General features: G+C 38.1%; 1 protein-coding gene across 5 annotated transcripts in view; it reads right to left on the bottom strand.

Annotated features, from left to right (window-relative positions):
- Positions 1–21,256, bottom strand: part of UBE2V2 (ubiquitin conjugating enzyme E2 V2) — a 29,408-nt gene that overhangs the window by 1,054 nt on the left and 7,098 nt on the right. Inside the window, exons 1-3 of one of the 5 annotated variants that reach the window (XM_085221064.1) lie at positions 13,377–13,507; positions 9,695–9,840; positions 6,494–6,619 (exon numbers count right to left, since the gene is read on the bottom strand). In XM_085221064.1, coding sequence (XP_085077190.1) covers positions 6,494–6,619; positions 9,695–9,739 — 171 coding nt within the window. In that variant the 5' untranslated portion in view covers positions 9,740–9,840; positions 13,377–13,507. Of the gene's footprint in view, positions 1–6,480; positions 6,620–9,694; positions 9,841–12,513; positions 12,662–13,376; positions 13,508–21,256 lie in introns of those variants that run through there. The other 4 variants (XM_085221066.1, XM_085221062.1, XM_085221063.1 and 1 more) reach the window with 4 other exon arrangements.

Here is a 21,256-nt window from a genome sequence, read left to right as displayed (position 1 = left end):
ATACAGATTCTGCAATAAAACCCATGCAGGTGGATCCCTCATCTGTGCTGATATTAACATCAGTGAGAACAAAAAGGATGGGGTGAGTGGAGAGGAAGTCAGCAAATAGTTCACTGCTAAACTGGAGTCATACCTTACAAAATTCAATTCTACCGATTTGTTTCAAATGACTCAAAAAAAAATCACCTTCATTAAGCCAATGTATATACTTGGGTTTTTAACGAGCTGATGAAAACACTGACATACAAGTGTTTGCAAATACATCTCTTAAGGAATACTTCCCTTGCTTCAAGTATCAGTTTGTGATTTTTCCGTACCGATATTATGTAGTGCTTCTGATATACCAAGTATCAGTACATATGGTAAGAATTGGCCTGAAATACTTGATTCATGATGTTGAGCCATTTATTAGTTCTTCGCATTGTTCTTGCAGTAAATCATTTAATGGAGCTGTGAAGATTACTTGCATGTGGACTTTCCCTATTCCTTTATTAAACCTGTGAGATAACTTACACAGTCACAACACAACAGAAAGGTTTCAATAGGCAAGCACAAGTCAACAAATGAAAGTCAGCCTGTAAACTGTTTTGGCAGCAAGTACGTCCTGGCCACTCAGGCCTGCACAGAGCATCCTAAGATCTTAGGGAGCCCACATCTGTGGACGGCAAAGGAACCCCAAGGGCAAGAATAGGGCAACTGCACAATACTGAGTTCCACTGCCACAGTAATGCAGGCAGGCCATGAGGCTATAAAAGTGCTGAAAAATCACTGATTTATAACTTACGCTGTATAAAGCATCATGAAGCTTCTTTTCTCCTCATTAGAACAAAAAGCAAAAACAAAAAAAAACTTCACTGTCCTTAGAAAGAATTCTAGCAGAAACATTTTCTTTCTAGATTGTTCAAGTTGAGGCTATTTTCAGAACACCAGAAGATAAGACTAACGTTTTTGTAAGAGGAAACTGATGCCAAAGCTTAAGAGCATGCTGGCGTAGGTAGCAATAAGAACTCAAGAAAATTCTCCCTCTCACTAGGCACTTTTTCCCTGTAGCAGTGCTACTGTGTATCAGCATTTCAGATGAGCCATGAAATGTTTGTAGGCCTTCTTTGTGATGTGAAGTGATAGAGGGCAGGATCCTTGATCCCATTCACAGCTCAGCACTTCTCTTTGCACAAAGAACGTTCTGCCTAGAGTCAGAACTCCTTACATAGCCAACACAGCTGCAAAAGACCTCACATCATCAAACCACAGTATAAAAGGCAGTAAGACTAATACATAATTTATAAATGTTTGTAATAATTAAGAAAGGAGATCAAAAGGAAAGTTATCTTATGCATCAAGGTCATGATAGTTTGAAGTAACCAATGAGTGTATGAGTTTACACAGAAAGGTTTTCAAAGTACCACCAGTCGTAGAATCCTAGAAAGGCTTGGGTCGGAAGGGACCTTAGAGATCAAGTTTTAACCCATGTTAGGGTTAAAACTAAGTGATTTTTAACCCTAACCCCTGACATGGGCAGGGCTGCTACCCACTAGATCACCAGTCAGACCATCGTGGTAATTCCTGGACTACTTCCTCTTCTTCTGACAGAAGTATCTGGTTTAGTGTGGTCGATAAAAGAAGCAATACCTCAGTAACAGATGAAATGAGTGCCAGATCATATGTTCACTTTGCATTTTGTTGCAGATGATTAAGAAGTTATTTTTCCCTATATATGTACACACACACTTATTACTACTTGCTAATACTTCTCTGCAGCTTACCTACTATCCTCTTCTATTCAGCAAAATAGAACAAAATATGAGTACTCTGTGCCCTTTGACAGACCTGTAATTTAAACAACTTCCATGTTGAACTGAAATACAACACCCTCAGTAGCTGAGGAGAAATCACACATCACTGATCGCCTTGAGAATCAGTCATCTCCCCAAGAAAAACTAAGGAAAAGAAGTAAAGGTAAATGAGTCCAAGGACCAGACAACAGCTGCAACAGAAGCTTTCCAGCCAGGAGAAATGCGCACTTTGGAGACTCATGTGGTAATCCTGTGGTAATCAACAACTGGTGGCTTTAGAAGACCACCAGTAAGCCAATATGAGTAAGAATAAAAAAGTAGGGTTAGCTTTCAGTAGGTTTGAAAGAGAAAACTTAGTATCTGTTTAGATAAGGACCAAGTTAGAAAAAGTAGATGTAAAGGCAGTTGTTCTGGGATTCCTCCAGTGAACATCTGCCTTCAGCCTTGCAGTTCTGCTCCCAAACTATCTTCCTTTTCCTTGATTCTCCACAACTTTACCTTTTTAGTCTACCTCAAGTTTGGACTCAGCCTCATTTGCAGCACTTAGTGATCAGTTATCACTGATGTTTAAGCAACGCAGTTCCACATACACTAGCTGTGTTGGAATATGAGAAGGGATCACTCCGAAGTAAGCTTCTTCAGCTTTTCTTTTTGGCTGGGAATTTGTAATAGTAAGCTCACAGACTGTAAACTCTGTCCTAAAGTTATGAATGCTTTCTGAGTAAAGACTGCTGCAACATAACGTTTTGTTGCTGTTTATCTCAAGTCTCTTTTTGCAAGTCACCGACTTTTTTGATGACATCTTACAGCAGTGAAAGATTTTGGCTCAGGAATTGCAGTGCAGAATGTATTTCCCATTTAGACAGTGTGCAGTAAATTCACTTTATGAAGAACAACGCTAAGATATTTGGAAGGCTGACGCAAACTTTATAACATTCTAATCACACAAGAGCATCTACGTAATAGTGAAGGATGCATCTGTTATGTATAAGAGGAAGAAATTTCTAGATGTCATAAAAGCTAATAGAGTTGAAAACTGCAATCTGAGGACTATTTTATTTTGGGGTACACAACTGTAAATCTGACTTAAAAAAAAAGGAGAAATTATGTACATTATTTCACTAAATTACTGGGATCAAACCAAATAATTTTCCAAAATGCTGTGAAGTATTGGGTATTTATAATTTTCTCAGTAACTTTAGGAAAACTTAAAGCAGAAGCAAACTGCTTAGTTTACAATAAGCACACTCAAAGCAATAACTGGACAGCATTTGATGGAATTATAGTTGACAGAGGCCCAGCTGAATTTATGAGTAACAAGGATTTCCAGCTGTAAGTTTTTATGATGCAAATCCTGCAAGACAGACCGTTAAAAAACACTCTCAGAGACTCAAAAATCAGACATCTCCAAAATACCATGGGAAAATAAATAGCATGCCAGAATGCAACCTGCATTTCATCAATACAGGATACAGAATTTAAAAAAAAAAAAAAAAAAAAGCCACACCACAGCATTAAGAATGATAATTTAAATACAGTTTTACAACAACGACACCATTAGCACAGAAAAGCATTTTGTCCAGCCATACGTAAGTACTTGGACTAGCTTTTCTAAACTTCGTACCCCAGTCCTGTATGCAAACTCAGTAGCTCCACAAGCAAAGTGAAAAGCAGAAAACCACATGCTATAGCTTCCAAATAAGAAATGCAATTTCAAAGGGTGATTCAATGAACCTAAGTTAGGCCTTCTTATACAAAATACTCTTAAAGCAGCCCTCTCCTTTTCTACAATGTCCCTGAAGTTATGCTGCTGATGGAAAATTCACTTACAAGCAAACGTTCCTTCCCAAAACAAACAGGAAGTCAAAATATTCCAACAGTCAGTAAGAATAAACTCTACTCACATACCTGCACTTTAATGCAAAACATAGAAGCAGTTTAAGACTAGCTTTCTTACAACAACATTAACTCCAATAGACATCCATCACTCCCCTCCACCTTCCACACTTAACTCAAAAGAAATTATTACCCTTGAAGCTCATGCTGGGGATTCTACCTCGAGCAATATCTATCATAATTATTTTGTATACTTTAACGCTGCCAAAAATGTATTGAATATTACTATAATATCGTCATGGCAACGCTTCTGCTGCTGTTTATCTTGGGTTTCTATTCTACAAGTCATCAATATTTTTCATGACATCTACAAGCAATGTGATCAAAAGATGGCCATGAGTGAACAAAGAGGCTGCAGAAATATAGATAGCAGAGCTTCTTTGAAGACAAAACACTATCATTTTCAATCATTCAAAGTATGCAGCAAATCACTTGTGATCTATTATATGAAAGAACAGTGAGAGAGCAGCTTCAGAGAGACAAGGAAATAAAATAGGAAGCAGAAACATGAACTGTTCCAAAGAAGCTGGAGGATGTTTTAGAAGAAAAAGAATCTGAGCTTGTGGGTCAGACAACAAATTAATATTTTCATCCATTAAACATAACATACATTTATTCTGCTTTCCAGTATTTTGCAGCAAGCTGGAACATACATGCACAGAACTACTGCAAAGAGACCTCCATTTTGATCAGAATTTCTAAATAACATCTGGTTCTGAAATAAAACTTTCACTAATGTTTAAAAAGAAGCTTTAATGAAAAGCTAAGCAGCTTTTAGAGTATGTATATACTGTCATCCATACTCACACTATAAACAAAAGCTTTTACTTAAACCCCTATTTTTGAAACACGTGCTTAGAAGACTGAAAACGAAAACCAAGATTTGTCTAGTTTTTTTTAATTTGGAACAAAGAAAATATAAAATTATCCTACTCTTAGGAAGAGACCTTTGGGTCCACCTGGCTCAACCCCCACCCAGAGCAAAGTGCCCAGGTGGCATATGAAGATCTCCAAGGAGAGGACCGCAAAGCCTGTGGGCAGTCTGTGCCAGTGCTGTCACTCACACAGTGAAACACTCCCTGATGTTGAGATAGAATCGCTTCTTATTCCTACCCTTTCCATTAGAAAAGAATCTGTTCAGCACAAGTCAACTGCCTCTATATCTTGTACATTCTTTGTGTATGACTTCTCTAGAAATGTGACATTTCCATCCACACACAAAACACTACAGATAAGTGGCTTAACCAAAAATGAAAAAGTAGGTTGGAGCAAAGCCAAACAAACAGCTCTCCATCAGAATTCCAGCTCTGTGCTCTCAACTGTAAAACGTGCCCCCACTTTATCTGATATATCTGGCACAATTTTAGTGAGAACAATGGCAAAGCAAGTTAAAACACAAGAAATCAAGACAAAGGGTACATCAAAAAAATCACATAAATTCAGTTTTAAATTCATTAGTGCTGCGAACTGTTTACATTAAAAAGTGCAACCTACTCCTACTGAAATCCACGAAACACGTACAGTTAAGCATCTGCACAGCAAATCCTTCATAAAGTATACTATCTGCTAGAACCATTGGGGTAAGAACGAACTTTTGTTGCAAGCTTATAAATGAATTAGAATCAAATTTTCTTGTAGCAACGACTGAATTTTATCAGTGCTTTTAAAACCACCCGTCAAACTTCCAGTCCCAATATTCAGTCCATTTCTCATCAGGCTGAGGGAGTTCAGGCTTCTCCAAACACAAGCTCCAAGCAGATGGGCTCAGTAAACACAAGCTTTCAGGCTCTGCAGGCCTGAAATTTTGCTTCTGGAAACCAGCAGCTATATTCTCAGGCATGCACAGATGAATTAATGACAACATACTTCTTTAATGATTCAGAATAATACATGTTACAAGGGGGAAGTATGAAAATAATATTATAAACATACCAAAAGCTCTACTGCATTCCAGATTGGCAGCTTTGGCTGGTCACAACCTCTTAATAAATACAGATACTGAGATTATAAGCTACAGCTGGAATAAAGAGCAACAGCTGGTTTGTAGACAGTAATTTTAATAAGATCTTCAGATAGAGTTGGGTTGTTGACTAGCAGGAAGAAATTTCAAATCTCCTTTAAACTGCTGCTGAGGTGTTAGTCCACAACAGCTCAAACACCCTGCTAAGAACATAATTTATTGCAAATGGATCTTTAATATGAAAGAGGTTACCATCTATATTAAAAGACTTTAAGACTGAAGCTTAAAAATAATCTCAGATCTGAATAAATCCACTATAAAGAAAATAGGCATTTAAACACATCAGTTAATTACAAGGGAGTTACATCCACAATACGATTCAGGCAGAAACATTTCCATTTGTAATTAATGGAAATATCAGGTAAAGTTTGGATACTAAAACAAACTTTACTAACTGAACAAAAAATGGTCTTTAGTACAGCATTCCTCTTAGGATAGAATCTAATGTTCATTTTTATAAGAGCAATCCATAGAAAATATATGGCTTAAACATTTTTTTTCTGTGCAAAATTAAAATCTTCCATTTTATTTCAGAGAAACAAGAGTTTCAGTATTATAAATAATGCCTGTCTCACTGGTAAGCCACTGAGAGCCACTAAAATACTGTAAATACCTAAAGATTTAAACGTATGCAATAGGTAACCAAAATTTCATTTAAACCAAGTACTTCATACTGTACAATTTAAAAAGGAAAGCTCCTTTCAACATGCATAATCCTCATCTGGAATGTAAATAGTTTATAGTACAGATTAACAATATTGTTGGTCTTACCATTTCAACTTACCATTCCATTGGAATTATTTATTCCATTCATATTAATTTTAGTTACAAATCTAACTGTAGGAGGTGCTTCTGGATATTTAGGTCCACACTCTACTTTCAGACTGTATATTCTGTTTTCATAGTTTGTCTAGAAAGCAAAAAGACAGACTAATGCACCTTACTGAAAGCTGAATATTCAGAAAATAACAAAAAGCAAAGGCAAGAGGAATAAAGACAAAGAAATACGAAATAATTAAATTTATTATTATTACGTACTCGTTGATAGTATTGGATTACTAACTGATATCCCACTGTTTTGGTTACACTGATTAGCTGATGAATTTCTATAAATTATACTACTTATTGACAGTACCATACAAAAGCTTTTAACAGAATAATTTTTTTTTAATTCACATTTCCTCCATTTGCATTGCCAAAGCACTTTTGGTACAGCAGGGAGCTGAGGGAAGAAAATAATCTTTAGAGGAAACAAAAAGGGAACAGGGAAAGATAAAGGTGAAAATAACCACACAAAAAGGGAACAGGGAAAGATAACTGTGAGAATAACCAAACAAAAAAGAAGATGCAAATAGTATGCAAAAAAAAAAAAACATTCTAGAAGTAAGTAGCACTCCAGAAAATATCCAAAACTCCCATTGCTGAAAATTTTTAAGCAAGTAAATACTTCAGAGAGGAATAAAATCAAGAAATGGCCATTTAAAGCTTGGTTTACCAAAGCATTTATTAATTTCAGGCAGTGCAATTAAGTGACAGCACCTTTGCAGAAAACACCTCTCCAAAATGACTGTGGAAGAGTTCATTAACAGTTCATTCATACCTGTTTCTAAGTATATCTTGAGAAAATCCAATCAGAAATAAATACAATTCTAACTTTTTTTTTTCTTGTCAAGTAGGACATGCATGATAAAAAGCATCAGCATCTCTACTGGTCACTGATGCACATGGTCTGCACTCCAAAAGGAATATAAACACAGCTCCTACACAACGCCTACTGCTAATGTGAACCTGCAGCAAAAAGATGCTTCCAAACTTTCAAAAAGTACCATTTGCAAGCTGTTCTGCATCAGCCAGCTGTCACTCACTCCAAGTAGGAGAATCAACTTCAATGTTAAAATTTCAGAAGTTCACTCTGTGTCCAAGTAAATGGCAGCACGAAAGCATGCCACTGAAGGATCCTAACTGTATCCTGTAATTTCAAGAAGCTACAGATAGACCAACAACGGGTCAGAAAGAAACAAAAGGAAGCAGGACACCTTTCTATAAAAAAAAGATTTTCTATTTTATTACCCACTACAAGCAGGAGGCCCAAAAACACTTATCTTGTCCTGCTACAGGTAATATATGTGCTACCACATTTCAGAGAAGAATGCTGTCAGCTATAGTGGAAATAGGCCAAAATGTACATCCATTGCTCACAACTCTGAAAATTCCTGAGAATGGCACTCATTCACATTCCCTTATTCCAATCCAGGCAGCTTCTCAATTTTGCTGTGTTTTTCCAATTGACACTTAACTGTAAGTTAAAAGTCCATTACCAGCTCTCCAAAAGTCTCAAAAGCATTTTTCCATGGTCAGAAAAATGTTTCCTTTTATTCAGAAACAAATTTCTCCTCCTCCTTCCTTGTTAGTTCACTTTGCAAATCAAGTAAGAAAGCATTGATAAGCAACTCCTTGCACAGCTCCAGAGATTGGTATATGAAGAACTTCGTGCTGTGGGAAATATTAGCAACTTTCCCTGTGCTTAGCCAAGCTGCACACTGTCTACCTAACTCAACCAATTCCAAAAACACCCATCTTCTACAAACCCCAAAACTGGATGTGCAGTTCTTTTCATTGAGGTACCATCCTGGTTTGAGAGCTGGTGGCTTTTACCATTCACGGTCTCCACATATTGAAATTCTTTCTACTCTAAGCAAGATTGCAAGACTCTATTTTACTTACTCTGTATTACTTGCTTGCACTCTTTTACATAGGAAGTCAGAAAGAAAAAAAAATAAACAATATAATTTGACTAGAATTTAAACTGCATCCCAGTGGTTGTTCTGTTTTTGGTAAAAGCCTTTAGCCTTACATAATAATCACTTCCTTCAAAGATGTGTTAAGAATCTGCTTTAGGTGAAACCAGAAACTAGCCGGACAGTTCTAGAAACTATTACAAATTTTCTTCTGAACAGATTTGAATACTGTGACTCCACAGAACCTAGTATCCAGGCATACCCATGTTATGTTTGTATTTTAAATTGGTCCTGTCTCAAAGTCTCAGGAGCTCGATACAATTATGCAGATATTCTAAACAGACTGCTGCATGTTACAGCTAATTGATTTCCAAAAGGAAGCTCGAATTACACTGAATGTAACTCTGGAACTCATTGTATTCACTGAGGTCAAATTCTGATCTCAGTTCTTGTCTTGTATAAGTCAATAAGCCCTCCAGCACCAAAGGAGGCAAAAGACAGTACACTCATGTTAGCAGTGAAAGATGTGCTAAATTAGAGCTACTGGAAGTAAACTCGTTTAAAGTCCTAAACAGCGATCGTTTGTTAACATATTAACTCATTAGCAAGTTTGCACAAAAGTTACATGTTATGTGAAGATTTGTCCATTCATTCTAGGTAAGGCTGATACTCAGACATCAAGGATGATTACATCTCCTGCAGGCTTTCAGCACAGATGATATTTCATAGAACTTAAAAGCTCAGAAGGATTTGATTTTTTTTCCTACTTTTATTTATAAACTTTATCCTATTAGCAGTAACTAACAACTGTTTGCTCTTTAAGACCGATTCAAGAAGACTGCATAAATCGCAGTACTAAAAGACTACCTGATAAATCTTTGCTACAGAACTGAAACTACTGGGCACATACGTTAAACCTTGGAAAGAAATTTACCCTGTTTACTGCACTGTCACTGTACATTTATGTAGAAATATACAGACTAAGTATATTTCTAACTCAGCAGAAAGTGTAAAAACACAACTGGCTTAAACAGTTGCAGAAATACGTACTAGACTGGAGGCTGGACTGAAAACACTAACATGCCAGAAAGTGATGACTTTTAACGTGAACATACAGTATTTCAGAACTACAAGTACAACCTTCACTGAATTTTACACCGTCTTTTAACTAATTCCCTTACAATGTAGGGAGTAACCTTTTTCAGTTGGCATTTTGTAGTGCTTGCAACATTTATTGTCACGCTTACCCTCGGTGGCCCAATAATCATTCCTGTCCACCTGGTGAGTGTCATATCTTCATCATCTTCAAGGCCCCAGCTTACTGTACCATCACCTACTCCCTTCTGCCCTTCTTCAAGTTCTTCCAACAAGCGAAAATTACGAGGTACTTTAACTACAGAAAAAATGGAAGAATGTAATTAATACTAGTCACATCAACAAAAAGATAAATGACTTCACTGCTTATATATGGCATGCACTGGCAATCATTGAATGTATTTTCAAAGCATAAAGAACATTTCCTATCTGAATTTATTTAGCACTCAAGTTATTCTGAAGCAAGTAACCACTTCTCCAGAAGCCAGTAACTCTTAAATGTTAGCAAGACAAACTATATAAGAGAAAATAAGAGATTTCTGCTCAGTTTGCCTTGGCTGAATTCAGATTCTCCTATTTCTCTAGCACAGTACTGTTTAGAGCCAAAGCATTTCAAAATCAATTAATTGTCGGTCAGGTTCTACTCAAGTACAATTCAAATTAAATCAATATTGCAAAAATAATTAAAGAATGCAACACTTAATACAAATGACATTAAAATATGTAAACTGTAAATGAAAGACTGAAACAGGGTGCAAATAGAACAGCCAATTTTTACCTTTTAATAGGGTTCCCCCCAAAAGGACATTGTTTTTGAAATAATTTTCAAATTATTTGATTTGATTAAAAAAATAATAATCAATGAAACAGATACTGTAACAGATACTGAAAAACTAGAAATCAAGTCCCATTTAACCCAGTGATTATTATTTCCAACTAACAGAGGAAAAAGAATAAGAAGCACAAAAACACTGATTAAGTTGCTGAAGAGAGTTAATGATGTATTCACAACAGAAAATAAAATGTACTGTCTCTACAGAAAGCCAAGTAATATTCACTTAGCTGAACTATAATTACTGGATTTTCATGATGATGTGTGGGGACAGATAGATATTGATAGATATTAAACAAGTGGAATTGCTTTACATCTCAAAGTAAAATTATATTTCAGTACGATAGTAGGGAACAAGGAATGTTAACGTTTGCACATGCCCTCACAGTATACTTTTATTTTCAAATGCACAGTGATGAGATTGCAATTATTACAACTTCAGTTTTCTTTCAATAAATACTAATAACTATATTTTTACTTATAGCTTATAGATTTTCTAATAGCTACTTTAGCTATAGTGTTTCCAATGTTTTTTGTTCTTTTTTTTCCCCACTAGAGCACCTGTTTTGTACATGTTTTTCACTACAGAACCTGTTCTGCCATCCAGAGGGACCTCAACAAACTCGAAAGGTGGGCCCATGTGAATCTGCTGAGGTTCAACACAGCGAAGTGCAAGGTTTTGCACTTGGGTTGGAGGAATCCCAGGCATACATACAGATTGGAAGGAGTGGTTCTTGATAGTAGCCCTGCAGAGAAGGATCTGCGGGTCCTGATGGATGAAAAATTGAACATGAGCCAGCAGTGTGCTCTTGCGGCTCAGAAGGCCAATGGCGTCCTGGGCTCCATCAGAATAGGGGCTGCCAGCAGGGACAGGGAGGTGATTGTCCCTCCCTACTCTGCCCTCACAAGGCACCATCTGGAGTACTGGGTCCAGGTCCGAGGCCCCCAATACAGGAAATATGTGGAGCTGTTGAAGAGGGTCCAGAGGAGGGCCACAAAGATGATCAGAGGGCTGGAGCACCTCCCCTATGAAGACAGGCTGAGGGAGCTGGGCTTGTTCAGCCTGGAGAAGAGGCCATGAGGTAACTTCATTGCAGCCTTCCAGTATTTAAAACGGGATTACAAACAGGAGGGGAATCAACTTTTTACAAGGGTTGACAGTCACAGGACAAGGGGAAAATGGTTTTATGTTGAAGGAGGGAAGGTTTTGATTGCATGTCAGAGGGAAGTTCTTTACAGAGAGAGTGGTGAGGTGCTGCAACAGCCTGCCCAGAGAGGTTCTGGATGCTCCATCCCTGGAGGTATTCAAGGCCAGGTTGGATGGGGCCCAGAGCAGCCTGGTCTAGTACCACACCTGGAGGCTGATGGCCCTGCCTGTGACAGGGGGTTGGAACTTGGAAGGGATCCCGAGGATCATCAACTCAAGACATTCTATGATTCCACTGGAAAAAATAAGGTCCACTATAGAACTAACATAAAAACTGAGTACACAAAGTTCTTAACAAGAAGTATATACTACATAGCTTGAAAAAGGTGAAGGTGAAAGAAAACTGTTTTTCATATGTTATAGTCACTGAGATTTCAGGTTTGACACTACCCTACTCTGCATCACCAATGGTCTGTCCAAAGAATTAAGACCAAAACTGTTTAATTAATACCTACATGGAACAGCAGAGATAAACACACCCTTCAGCAACTATTTAAGTAGCTTCCGTTGCATAACTACGGTTTCTTTTAAATTATGTTTAGAAAATATTCTAAACATTTTTCATCAAAACAGGCTAGCAAGCAAGCATCTCCTAAAAGTTACATAAATACCCAATTTCTCCAAATTCCCAGAAAAAGGCATAAGGTATAGTAGAAGGACAGAGTAAGGAAATTAAGTCGCTCATGTATGGCCTCACCTTCCTTCTGTCTTTGATATTACTGCTACATCTGCTACATAATTAGCTATTTTAGGTTGTTAACTGAGCATAAAATTATACATTTTGGTTAGTTTCCTGAAAGCTTGACAAAATGACCCAGCTCACAAGGACCTCAGTTAAGCAGCAGCAAACATTCAGATGTAGAACTACACTTTAATGGAGCTCAGCTACTCTAGAAAGTTATTTTCCCAGGTAAGACTGCACATACAATTACCTGAAAGTACTAGCACCATAGGAATCAAGGAGCAGATAATTTATCTGTTCTTCAGTAGAGATCCTTTTAAAAAGCTTCTCTGAAATTCATATCTTCATTCCTCTGGTCCCATCTTGACCTGACAAACTTACAGCAGATCAATGTTTTGCAGCATGTGACTTCCAAGGCCAGGCTGGAACAGTCTCTGAGCAATCTGATCTATCTGCAGGTGTTCCTGTTCATTTGCAGGGGAGTTGGACCAGATGACCTTTAAAGGTTCCTTCCAACTCTTAAGAATTCTATGACTCTACGAATGAAGAGTTTTTGATGGGCACATAGAGCCTCACAAAGCAAAGCCTAGTGCCTTACACCTTCTTTTCCCAAATAAAATTCTGTACTTGATTACACTTCTCTAATCTTTATCATAGAATCATAGAACAGCCTGGGTTGAAAAGAACCACAATGATCACCTAGTTTCAACCTCCCTGCTATGTGCAGGGTCAACAACCACCAGACCAGGCTGCCCAGAGCCACATCCAGCCTGGCCTTGAATGCCTCCAGGGATGGGGCATCCACAACCTCTTCGGGCAAGCTGTACCAGTGTGTCACCACCTTCTGTGTGAAAAACTTCCTCCTAATATCTAACTTAAATCTCCCCGTCTCATTTTATGACCATTCCCCCTTGTCCTATCACTATCCATCCTCATAAACAGCCGTTCCCCTTTATCATTATCCTTCTTACAATCATTATCATATGCTTTTCCAGTGCCTTAAATCCATTTCTCAGAAGCCCCGCCCTGATCACAAAACTCCTGAGTTGCAGATTCTCTCTGGAAGAAGAGCATATAATCAACCAAATGGGCCTTAATATTTTTTCTGCTCACCTGCTGTTGCCTTCCCTTGCAGCTGAGCTCAGCTGCTCACTGCCAGCAGAGGTCCCCCCTCCCACTCTTGCACTGATTGGACTTCTCAATTAGCTGCACTGGCACACTCATTTAGCAAAAAGCTATTCTTCCTGTAATAAAACCAAATCCACCCAGTTAATCAACTGAATTGACTCAGGAAGGAAAATAACAGGTGCCTTCCTTCGCAAAGCCATGGGTGCAGGGATGAACAGACTGGCAAATCAAGCTTCACATACAAGACCACAGGAAATGACAGGTTTCTAGAAAGTAACCCCTCGGGACTGTCGTGTTTATTTCATCTTTCTTCACTCAGCTGTCTGTGCTCACTGGTTCTCTCCACTACCCACAGCAAGCGACAGGCTCCCCGCACCAACCTCCCGTCAGTGCTACAAGCAGGCAGCAAACACTGCAGTTAAATAAGCGTCAAAATGTCTACTGGGAAAATGTACAAAAAACCATTACCACCTACTGAGATTCCAACTCATTTAAAAACCTCCTAGAAAAAAATGTTACAAGTTAATTGAAACTACAGCAAAGATTTGCTTCCTTTCAGAATGTTATTCAGTTCTACAACATTTGGGTTGGAGATATAAGAAATGATTTTTTACATGAAATATGGGGTTTGTTTTAGTAAGAACACTTCTATATTTAAGGTACCTGGTTCACACCCGCAGACAAATTTTATTCCTATATTTCATTTTATTCATAGGAAGTGCAGAAAATCATTTTCTTATGCAATCCTGTATTTAAGAATCAGAAAACAACCCCTTGCCCATACTTGCAAAGAAATGCTCTGATACCAGAGTGGCAGAGCTGGGCAACAACCCAATCATGAATGTTTAATGGCTAGGGGCAGCGCAGCTATTTGGATGTGAAAATACAGCTGGATTCATCACGATTACAAATGAAACAAAAGCAACCTCCCCCGCCTGCTTTCCAGTTCATCTTCAAAGCTTAACTCGCTGCAGATTTTACTGACAAGTACATCCTGACCCTCCAACACTGTACACATGAACTGTCAAGCTGCATTTACCAAATTTCATAGAGCTGAAGGAAACACTTAAAAACAAACAAACAAAACACGCAAATGCACAATAATACTCATGGTCATACATACCAATAATTTAATCGTGAAACTAGACTACAGTAGCTGTGCCTATTGGAAATGTGTGGAACTAACATTAAGTTAAATACCTTTGAACAATGAAAAAAGAACAAGTAGCAGAACTAGTAAAGACAAAGACTGCCACAAAAGTAATGCCTCCTATTTTATGATGTTGGCAGTACAAAAGTAGAGGTTGAACCTTCCTGCCAATATCCCATTACATTTTGTTGCTGTGTGACAGATGGCAGCAGAGGAGTAGTCTGACAGTGGAGTCTGACAGAAATGTGTACAGAGCAGAAGTATGGAACTGAATTCCTCCATGAGGAAAAAATGGCACCCACTGACACTCATCAACACTTGCTGAATGTTTATGGAGACCAAACAGTGGATGTTGGCACAGTGATGTGGTGGGTGGTGCATTTCAGCAGTGGTGACAATGATGTGAAAGACAAGCCATGTTCCAGACAGTCATGAAGATTTTTATGAGCATGGCACTGTTTATCAACAGTGAAAGTGCACAGCTAATGCTGGTGACCATGCTGAAAAATAGTGTTTTGAAGCTGAGAATTTGCTCTGTCAAACAGTGTTATTGTGCACTTTGCATTTGTTGTAGTTTCCATGGAAATAAACAGAAGATATTACTTTTGGAGTGACCTGCATAAATATTAAGGAAAGTCTGCTTCCATACATGAGTTACTTTTATAACTGATGGAAAAAAGAAACACAAGACAAATTTATAAAAAAAAAAAAAAAAAGCCAACCTTGCATTTATGCTCTAACTAAAAGCTACACAATCTGGAAAAAAGAAGTCAGAAAAAGAAAAGGATTCCTCTGCACCCTTTAGCAGGACCAGCAACTTTTACTGCTGCAATAAAAGAGGAAAGGCTGGAAAAACATGTTGCTGCTACTGTGTCAAGACACAGTTTCACAGCTGCTAATGCCAGATCACCTACTGATATAGATTAATAAGCATTAAAAAAGACACGAAACTGCACTTCGGTCAAGTTTGACAGCACAGACTGGTTACATTAAATCACATTTTTTAATAACTCATGCTGACAGACTCCTTTTGTGGTCATATAAATCAGTTTAAACGTAAGTGGGCTGTGTTGATATAACCGTGTCCATAGAAACTTATTTTTAATTGCTTTAAAAATGCATTTAAACTGCTTTAATTGAACATTTTGTTTTAAAACCGTGAAATATGAAATCCTTCAGCGCTTCCTGTGAAATTTCAATTATATTGCTTAATTTCTTGGATATACTTACAAGAATAAGTATGTTCTGGATGTCACTGAGCAACTGTCTGCTATTTGCCTCTATCTGCAGCTGAAGGTAAATTATGCATCTCTACAGTTTCACACCAAAGAGAAGTGATCTTAAAAACTGAAGACAACACACTCTAGATTAAGGAACTAACTTAACAAAACAGAATGCATGAAACTGAAAAATAAAACCCAGAATATGCAATTGCACCTGGGAGCCCAAACTCCCTGCACATCTCTTCTGACCAGCCATGCAACCGACAGGAGGGTGATGATGTGCACTCCCCTCTTCTCCTTGGCCCCTACAGAGTGGAACTATGAGCTTAATTTTTCATAGACTGACACAGAGCCTTATGTGTGAGATTGTCTATTGTACTGAAAATCAGTAATTATACATTAGCCAGGACACTGTTTGGGATGTTATTCTTTTCGACAGATGCAGCCACATCAGGAAAACTGCAGCAAAAACAATTTTGAATGTATGGGTTATCTTCAGCCCACTGACTTCCAGCTAACAAAAACTACAGAACGTGTAGAACTCAGTAATAAAAAAATAAAAAAAACACTCAAATTCCATTTAACAGCTTCGGGCCAGCAAAAAAATAGCTATTTGGCATCCCAGGAGAGGGGATAGATGTCAGCTTTGCAAGTCTTAACCTGTATTATAATTTCTCCTGAGGCACAGAGAAAAAATAAATAACTACGAAGAGAAACACAGAGAAAACAACAGGTACCTTTCATTACCTTTCAACCTGAGTGATTCATAAGAAGTCTTACTCAGAAGAGAACACACATGAAAGCTGAAATTGTCATACTGACAAAAAAATTAAGTTAAAAAGAATTGCAACAACCAAATGCTTAGGTAGGCCCTGAAATGGGCGATGTACGAATAAGAAAAGAGGGAAAAGAAGCCTGTGTGTATGTGAAGTGCTAACCTTCTACTCTGGCTGGAAAACACAGCCTTGTGCAAATAAATTTTGTAGGACATACTCTTCTCTGGAAAAAAAAAAACAACGCATTAAAAAAACCCAATATGATCTATATTTTTGTTTGCCTGTTATCACATCACACTTTTGTGCTAAGATAAATATTCAGTGAATACACAGGAAAAAAATGGCTGACTTGCTACTAGGAATCTAATATTAAGAAGTATTTCCAAGCGTAAGTTAATCACATTGTAATTATCATCAGAAGTCAATCACAGTAATCTGGCTCCAAAACCCAAAAGTATAAGATGCATATTAATTAAGGTAGGCATTGCTACCACTCTCAGTGGAACACAGCAACTCCATAGTGAAATTTTAGGGTTTTTTTTTTTCAATTAGGAATATAACTACACACATAACAGAAGCTCTGATTCCAACAGCCAGGTAACAAACATGATTATTACACAAAGCAAACATCCAACCTTGATGAAAGGCTGTGTTTTGCTTTCCAGTAGCTATGAAAACCTCCAGTTGCTGCTCTGGAACTCTGTCTGGGAACCAACACAACCAACTCAAAATCCCATATATCAACATAAAGAGGCATTTACCATATGCTATTTTTCTCTATTTTCCTTTAACTCGTATGTCTCCAACAAAATTAATGCAACAGAACATTCTGCATTAACAGTTCTGAGTTTAAATGGTGAAATGAAAGCATTCAGCAACAGCATGGACGATACAGACTGATCAGGATGGTGAATAAGCTACTAAATCATTCTAGCACGTATGGATGAAACATGCATACAATGCAAGTATATTTTCCACAATGAGGATCCAGCCATCACTGATTTTATCATATAAAAGCAAACAGCTGCCTTCCTCTCAATAACAATGACATGACAAAAGGAATTATTGAAGTCACACAGTATAAACAACAGCAACAACAAAAATCAACAGAAAACAGAGAGCTATTAAGCACTCCGTGCTTCCAAAATGAGTCACGGGCAACCCCTCAAAACAGCAGCAATCCTGAGTGCTTCTTCTCCACCTTGCTGAAGTCTCAAGGATGCACTGTAACAGACCAATTTATCAGCATCTCATCACCACTGTCTGCAAGGGGTTAAGCTATAAATGACAGGCACTCAGATCTGCCAACTCATCAAGATTAACACAGCTAAGGTTACCTGTGGAAAGCATTTAGAAACACGCAGACTTAAAGAAACAAACAAGAAAGATTGACTTTAGAAATTAATATGAAGAGAAATGCAGCAGGTAAATCTGTACTGCTCAAGTACTACTCTCTACAAAGATGTATACTGACATGCACAGAGCAAATGGCCATCTCTTTGATGTAGTGAATGCTTTTCCCAAGTTAGAGCCAGTCATGTTACAATGTTAAACAATAGAAAAGGGCCATCTTACAAGCATCGGCTACAGAAATTGTCCGTACCCAGCACAACCGACGCACGAACAATTCATTTTCTTTACAGGACGAATTAAAGATATACAAAAATACAATGATGCATTTCACTCCATAGGAACTCTGTAGCTGGTTAACTTCTTTTGCCTTTTATAATAATTAAAATCTGTAAAAACTTGAAAACATTTAGGCTAGGAAATTTCAAGGAGGAGGTACAAAAGGAACTACACTGAAATTGCTCAGTTTTTGAAAAGTAAGCTCCAGTACGCATTTCATCAATTGTTTTGCTTTGTTTTTCCTTCTATGAAAACACTTCACTTAGCAAACAACACTTCCCAGAAGGAGCCCATAAACAAAGCAGAGTGAAAGCCATAAACCTTCATCTCAAAACCTATGCTTTGGATAAAGATATCTAAAGCAATATTTACCTTCAGAATTACATTGGTAGTGTTTTTTATTTATTTAGTTCAATGGAGAAGAGAAGGCTCTGAGGTGACCTGAGAGCAGCCTTTCAGTACCTAAAGAGGCACTACAGGAAAGAAGGGGACAAACTCTTTAAGCAGGATCTGTGGTGGCAGAACATGGGGAAATGGTTTCAAAGCTTAAAGAGGGAAGATTTGGTTTAGATACAAGGAAAAGCCTTTTACAGCGAGGGTGGTGAGGCACCAGCACAGGTTGCCCACAGTTGTGGTGGATGCCACAGGGATGCCACCCTGGAGGCTTTCAAAGCAAGGCTGAATCAGGCCCTGGGCAACCTGAGGTAGCTGCGGATATCTCTCTTCACTGCAGGGGAGTTGGACTAGATGGCCTTCAAAGGTCCCTTCCAACTCTAAGAATCCTATGATTCTATTCTATGAAATTTTACATTCTTGGTGTCTTAATAGACACAGAACTAAAGTCGCACTGGAATTTCTTCTACATTTTAACCTAGCTATAGTCATTCTCTGGGAAGTTAACAGTAAGAAGGCAAGTAATGAGAAATCATGTTCATACAACAGAAGCCTCAGCCATTTATTGCAACAAAGCACTCATATCTGGGCCGCAGGCAAAAGGGTCTAAAAGGGCACAGGGGTATTAATATCTTTCATGTGATGCACAGACCCACCAGGTGTTTAGAAATAAAGAGTCATTTCACTGATGATAGATGTATAAAAGCAGATTTTTCCCCCTTCGGTTTCATAACATTAAGATCATTAGTTATCTGCTAACAGTAATGATAAAAAAAATGATAAATTCTAAACAGAACCAAGTAGGTATGTTCACCTACTTGTGGTTTTTTTTTGTTTTGGTAGTGATTCTAGTTGGACTGTGTTAAAATTGGCATTGAACACCATTGAACTCCAACTCATGCTTTGGAGTCAGTTGCAACATGCAGCAAAACAGGTCTTCAAAGTAAAACAGAACTTGGTTAAACTGCTTGTTATGGGGCAGGCAGACTACTGAGAGAGAGAAGGCTGCAAACAGAAGTACAGTCAGAAGTACAGCCATTCGCTCCCACTTCCAAGGCTGAGCCCACCTCACATCTGTCAGAATCCAACCTCTTATTTACCTTTTACATGCATTTTCCCAGTTGCACTTGAAAAATCCAAAATATAGTATACACCAAGAATAGTGATGGACAGCCTCACAAGAAAAGAGAGGTGGTAACATCAGTTCACTTTACCAGGATCCAGTTTACATTCCATTAAAAAAGCAGCAGGAAGTAAATTTAGATATCAGAAAAATCGTAACAAAGCTTTCAATATATGAACAATAATGAAATTTATTTAACATGGGAGTTGGGAGGGAAGGAAATAAGTTTTACCTTAGTATTTGGGATTTCATAAACATATCTGATTAACCTCAGAACTACAGAAACAGCATCCATTTATTCAGTATGTTTCAGTTGCTACAGGTTTCACAGCAAGAATGATGAGGCCTTGGACCTGACTCCTCTGGTATAGTGAGCATTACAAATGTGTAAATATATAACAAAATGTCCGTACAACTTTCGGTTTTATTGAATTATGGTTTGAAGTGTGAGAAGTCACTAGCAGAACACACATCTCCATTGCCAAAGCATCTTCACCTCAGGTGCCCTCTCCTTCTCTCTTAGCTTGCCTCTTAGGTAACCAGAAGTAAGTGAGCTACCTACTCCTGATAATTTCGAGTTCTACCAATTTTGTTCAATAATTCACCTGATAACTTACTCAAAGCAGTTCAAGGTGAGGACTCTTACTGTGATAGTCAGCATCCACCAGGAAAATATTACCTGTTTAGTTTTTATTGACTTCTCCAGTTCTCTACTCCTCCCAGCCACCCCCTCCTCCTTACTCACATTTCTCAGAAGAGCTGCAGGCAAGAGAGAGGCAAGGCAGCCATTAGCTGCCTGATTCATCACAGCAGCTTCACCTCTGACCAGCATCTGGTGAGAAGTCATTTCTCAGTAATCCCAGTAAGTTTTCCCATTCTGCACCATTTCACTTTCCCAGGGTTCACTCCTCAATGAAACCTCTATTCTCCATTTCCTTGGGGTCTAACTATAGAATGAACTGTGTGTTCTGATCTTTTTACATAGCAGTCATACTCTGAATTTCTTAAAGTTGTGCAAGGCTAAGAGCCATCACACGTACATCAGCAAGCAGGAACACTCGGATAGGTAAGGCTAGATACGCTCACACAATATAGTCCAGACCTGAGAGAAACTCTAACACAACTCAACTTTGTTAGCAAGGCTCTAGCAACAGTTAAGAGTTTGCTTCAGCCTATCTTCGCATTTTTACACAGCTATGATCACCATGAATGCAGTTGCTGGCATGCAATTGCTAATACTGTCCACGCAAATGCACTGATGAAGAGGATTGCTCCACTTCAGATACATTTGCTTTCAGACTACAAAACTGGGCACAAACAAGCTCTTTGGTGCATAAATAAACAACCCCAAACATTGAGAAGCTCTCACACCACAGGGCTTTAGGTGATTAAAATACCTCAAAAAAAAAAAAGTTACTACAACAATAGAAAATTAGAATACACTTGACTAGATTGCAGTTCTACGTAGAAACTGATGTAAACTGCTTAACACTCATCTATTTTACGAATTTGAATCAGCATCAGTGGTATAAATGTATCAATTTGGAAGATATCTAAATACAACTTTCTGT

The sequence above is a fragment of the Meleagris gallopavo genome, chromosome 3 (genome assembly GCF_905368555.1).
Source record: "Meleagris gallopavo chromosome 3, MGAL_WU_HG_1.1, whole genome shotgun sequence".
Classification (NCBI taxonomy): domain Eukaryota; kingdom Metazoa; phylum Chordata; class Aves; order Galliformes; family Phasianidae; genus Meleagris; species Meleagris gallopavo.
Note: the sequence above shows the minus strand (reverse complement) of the source record. Positions and strands in the feature narration are given on the sequence as shown.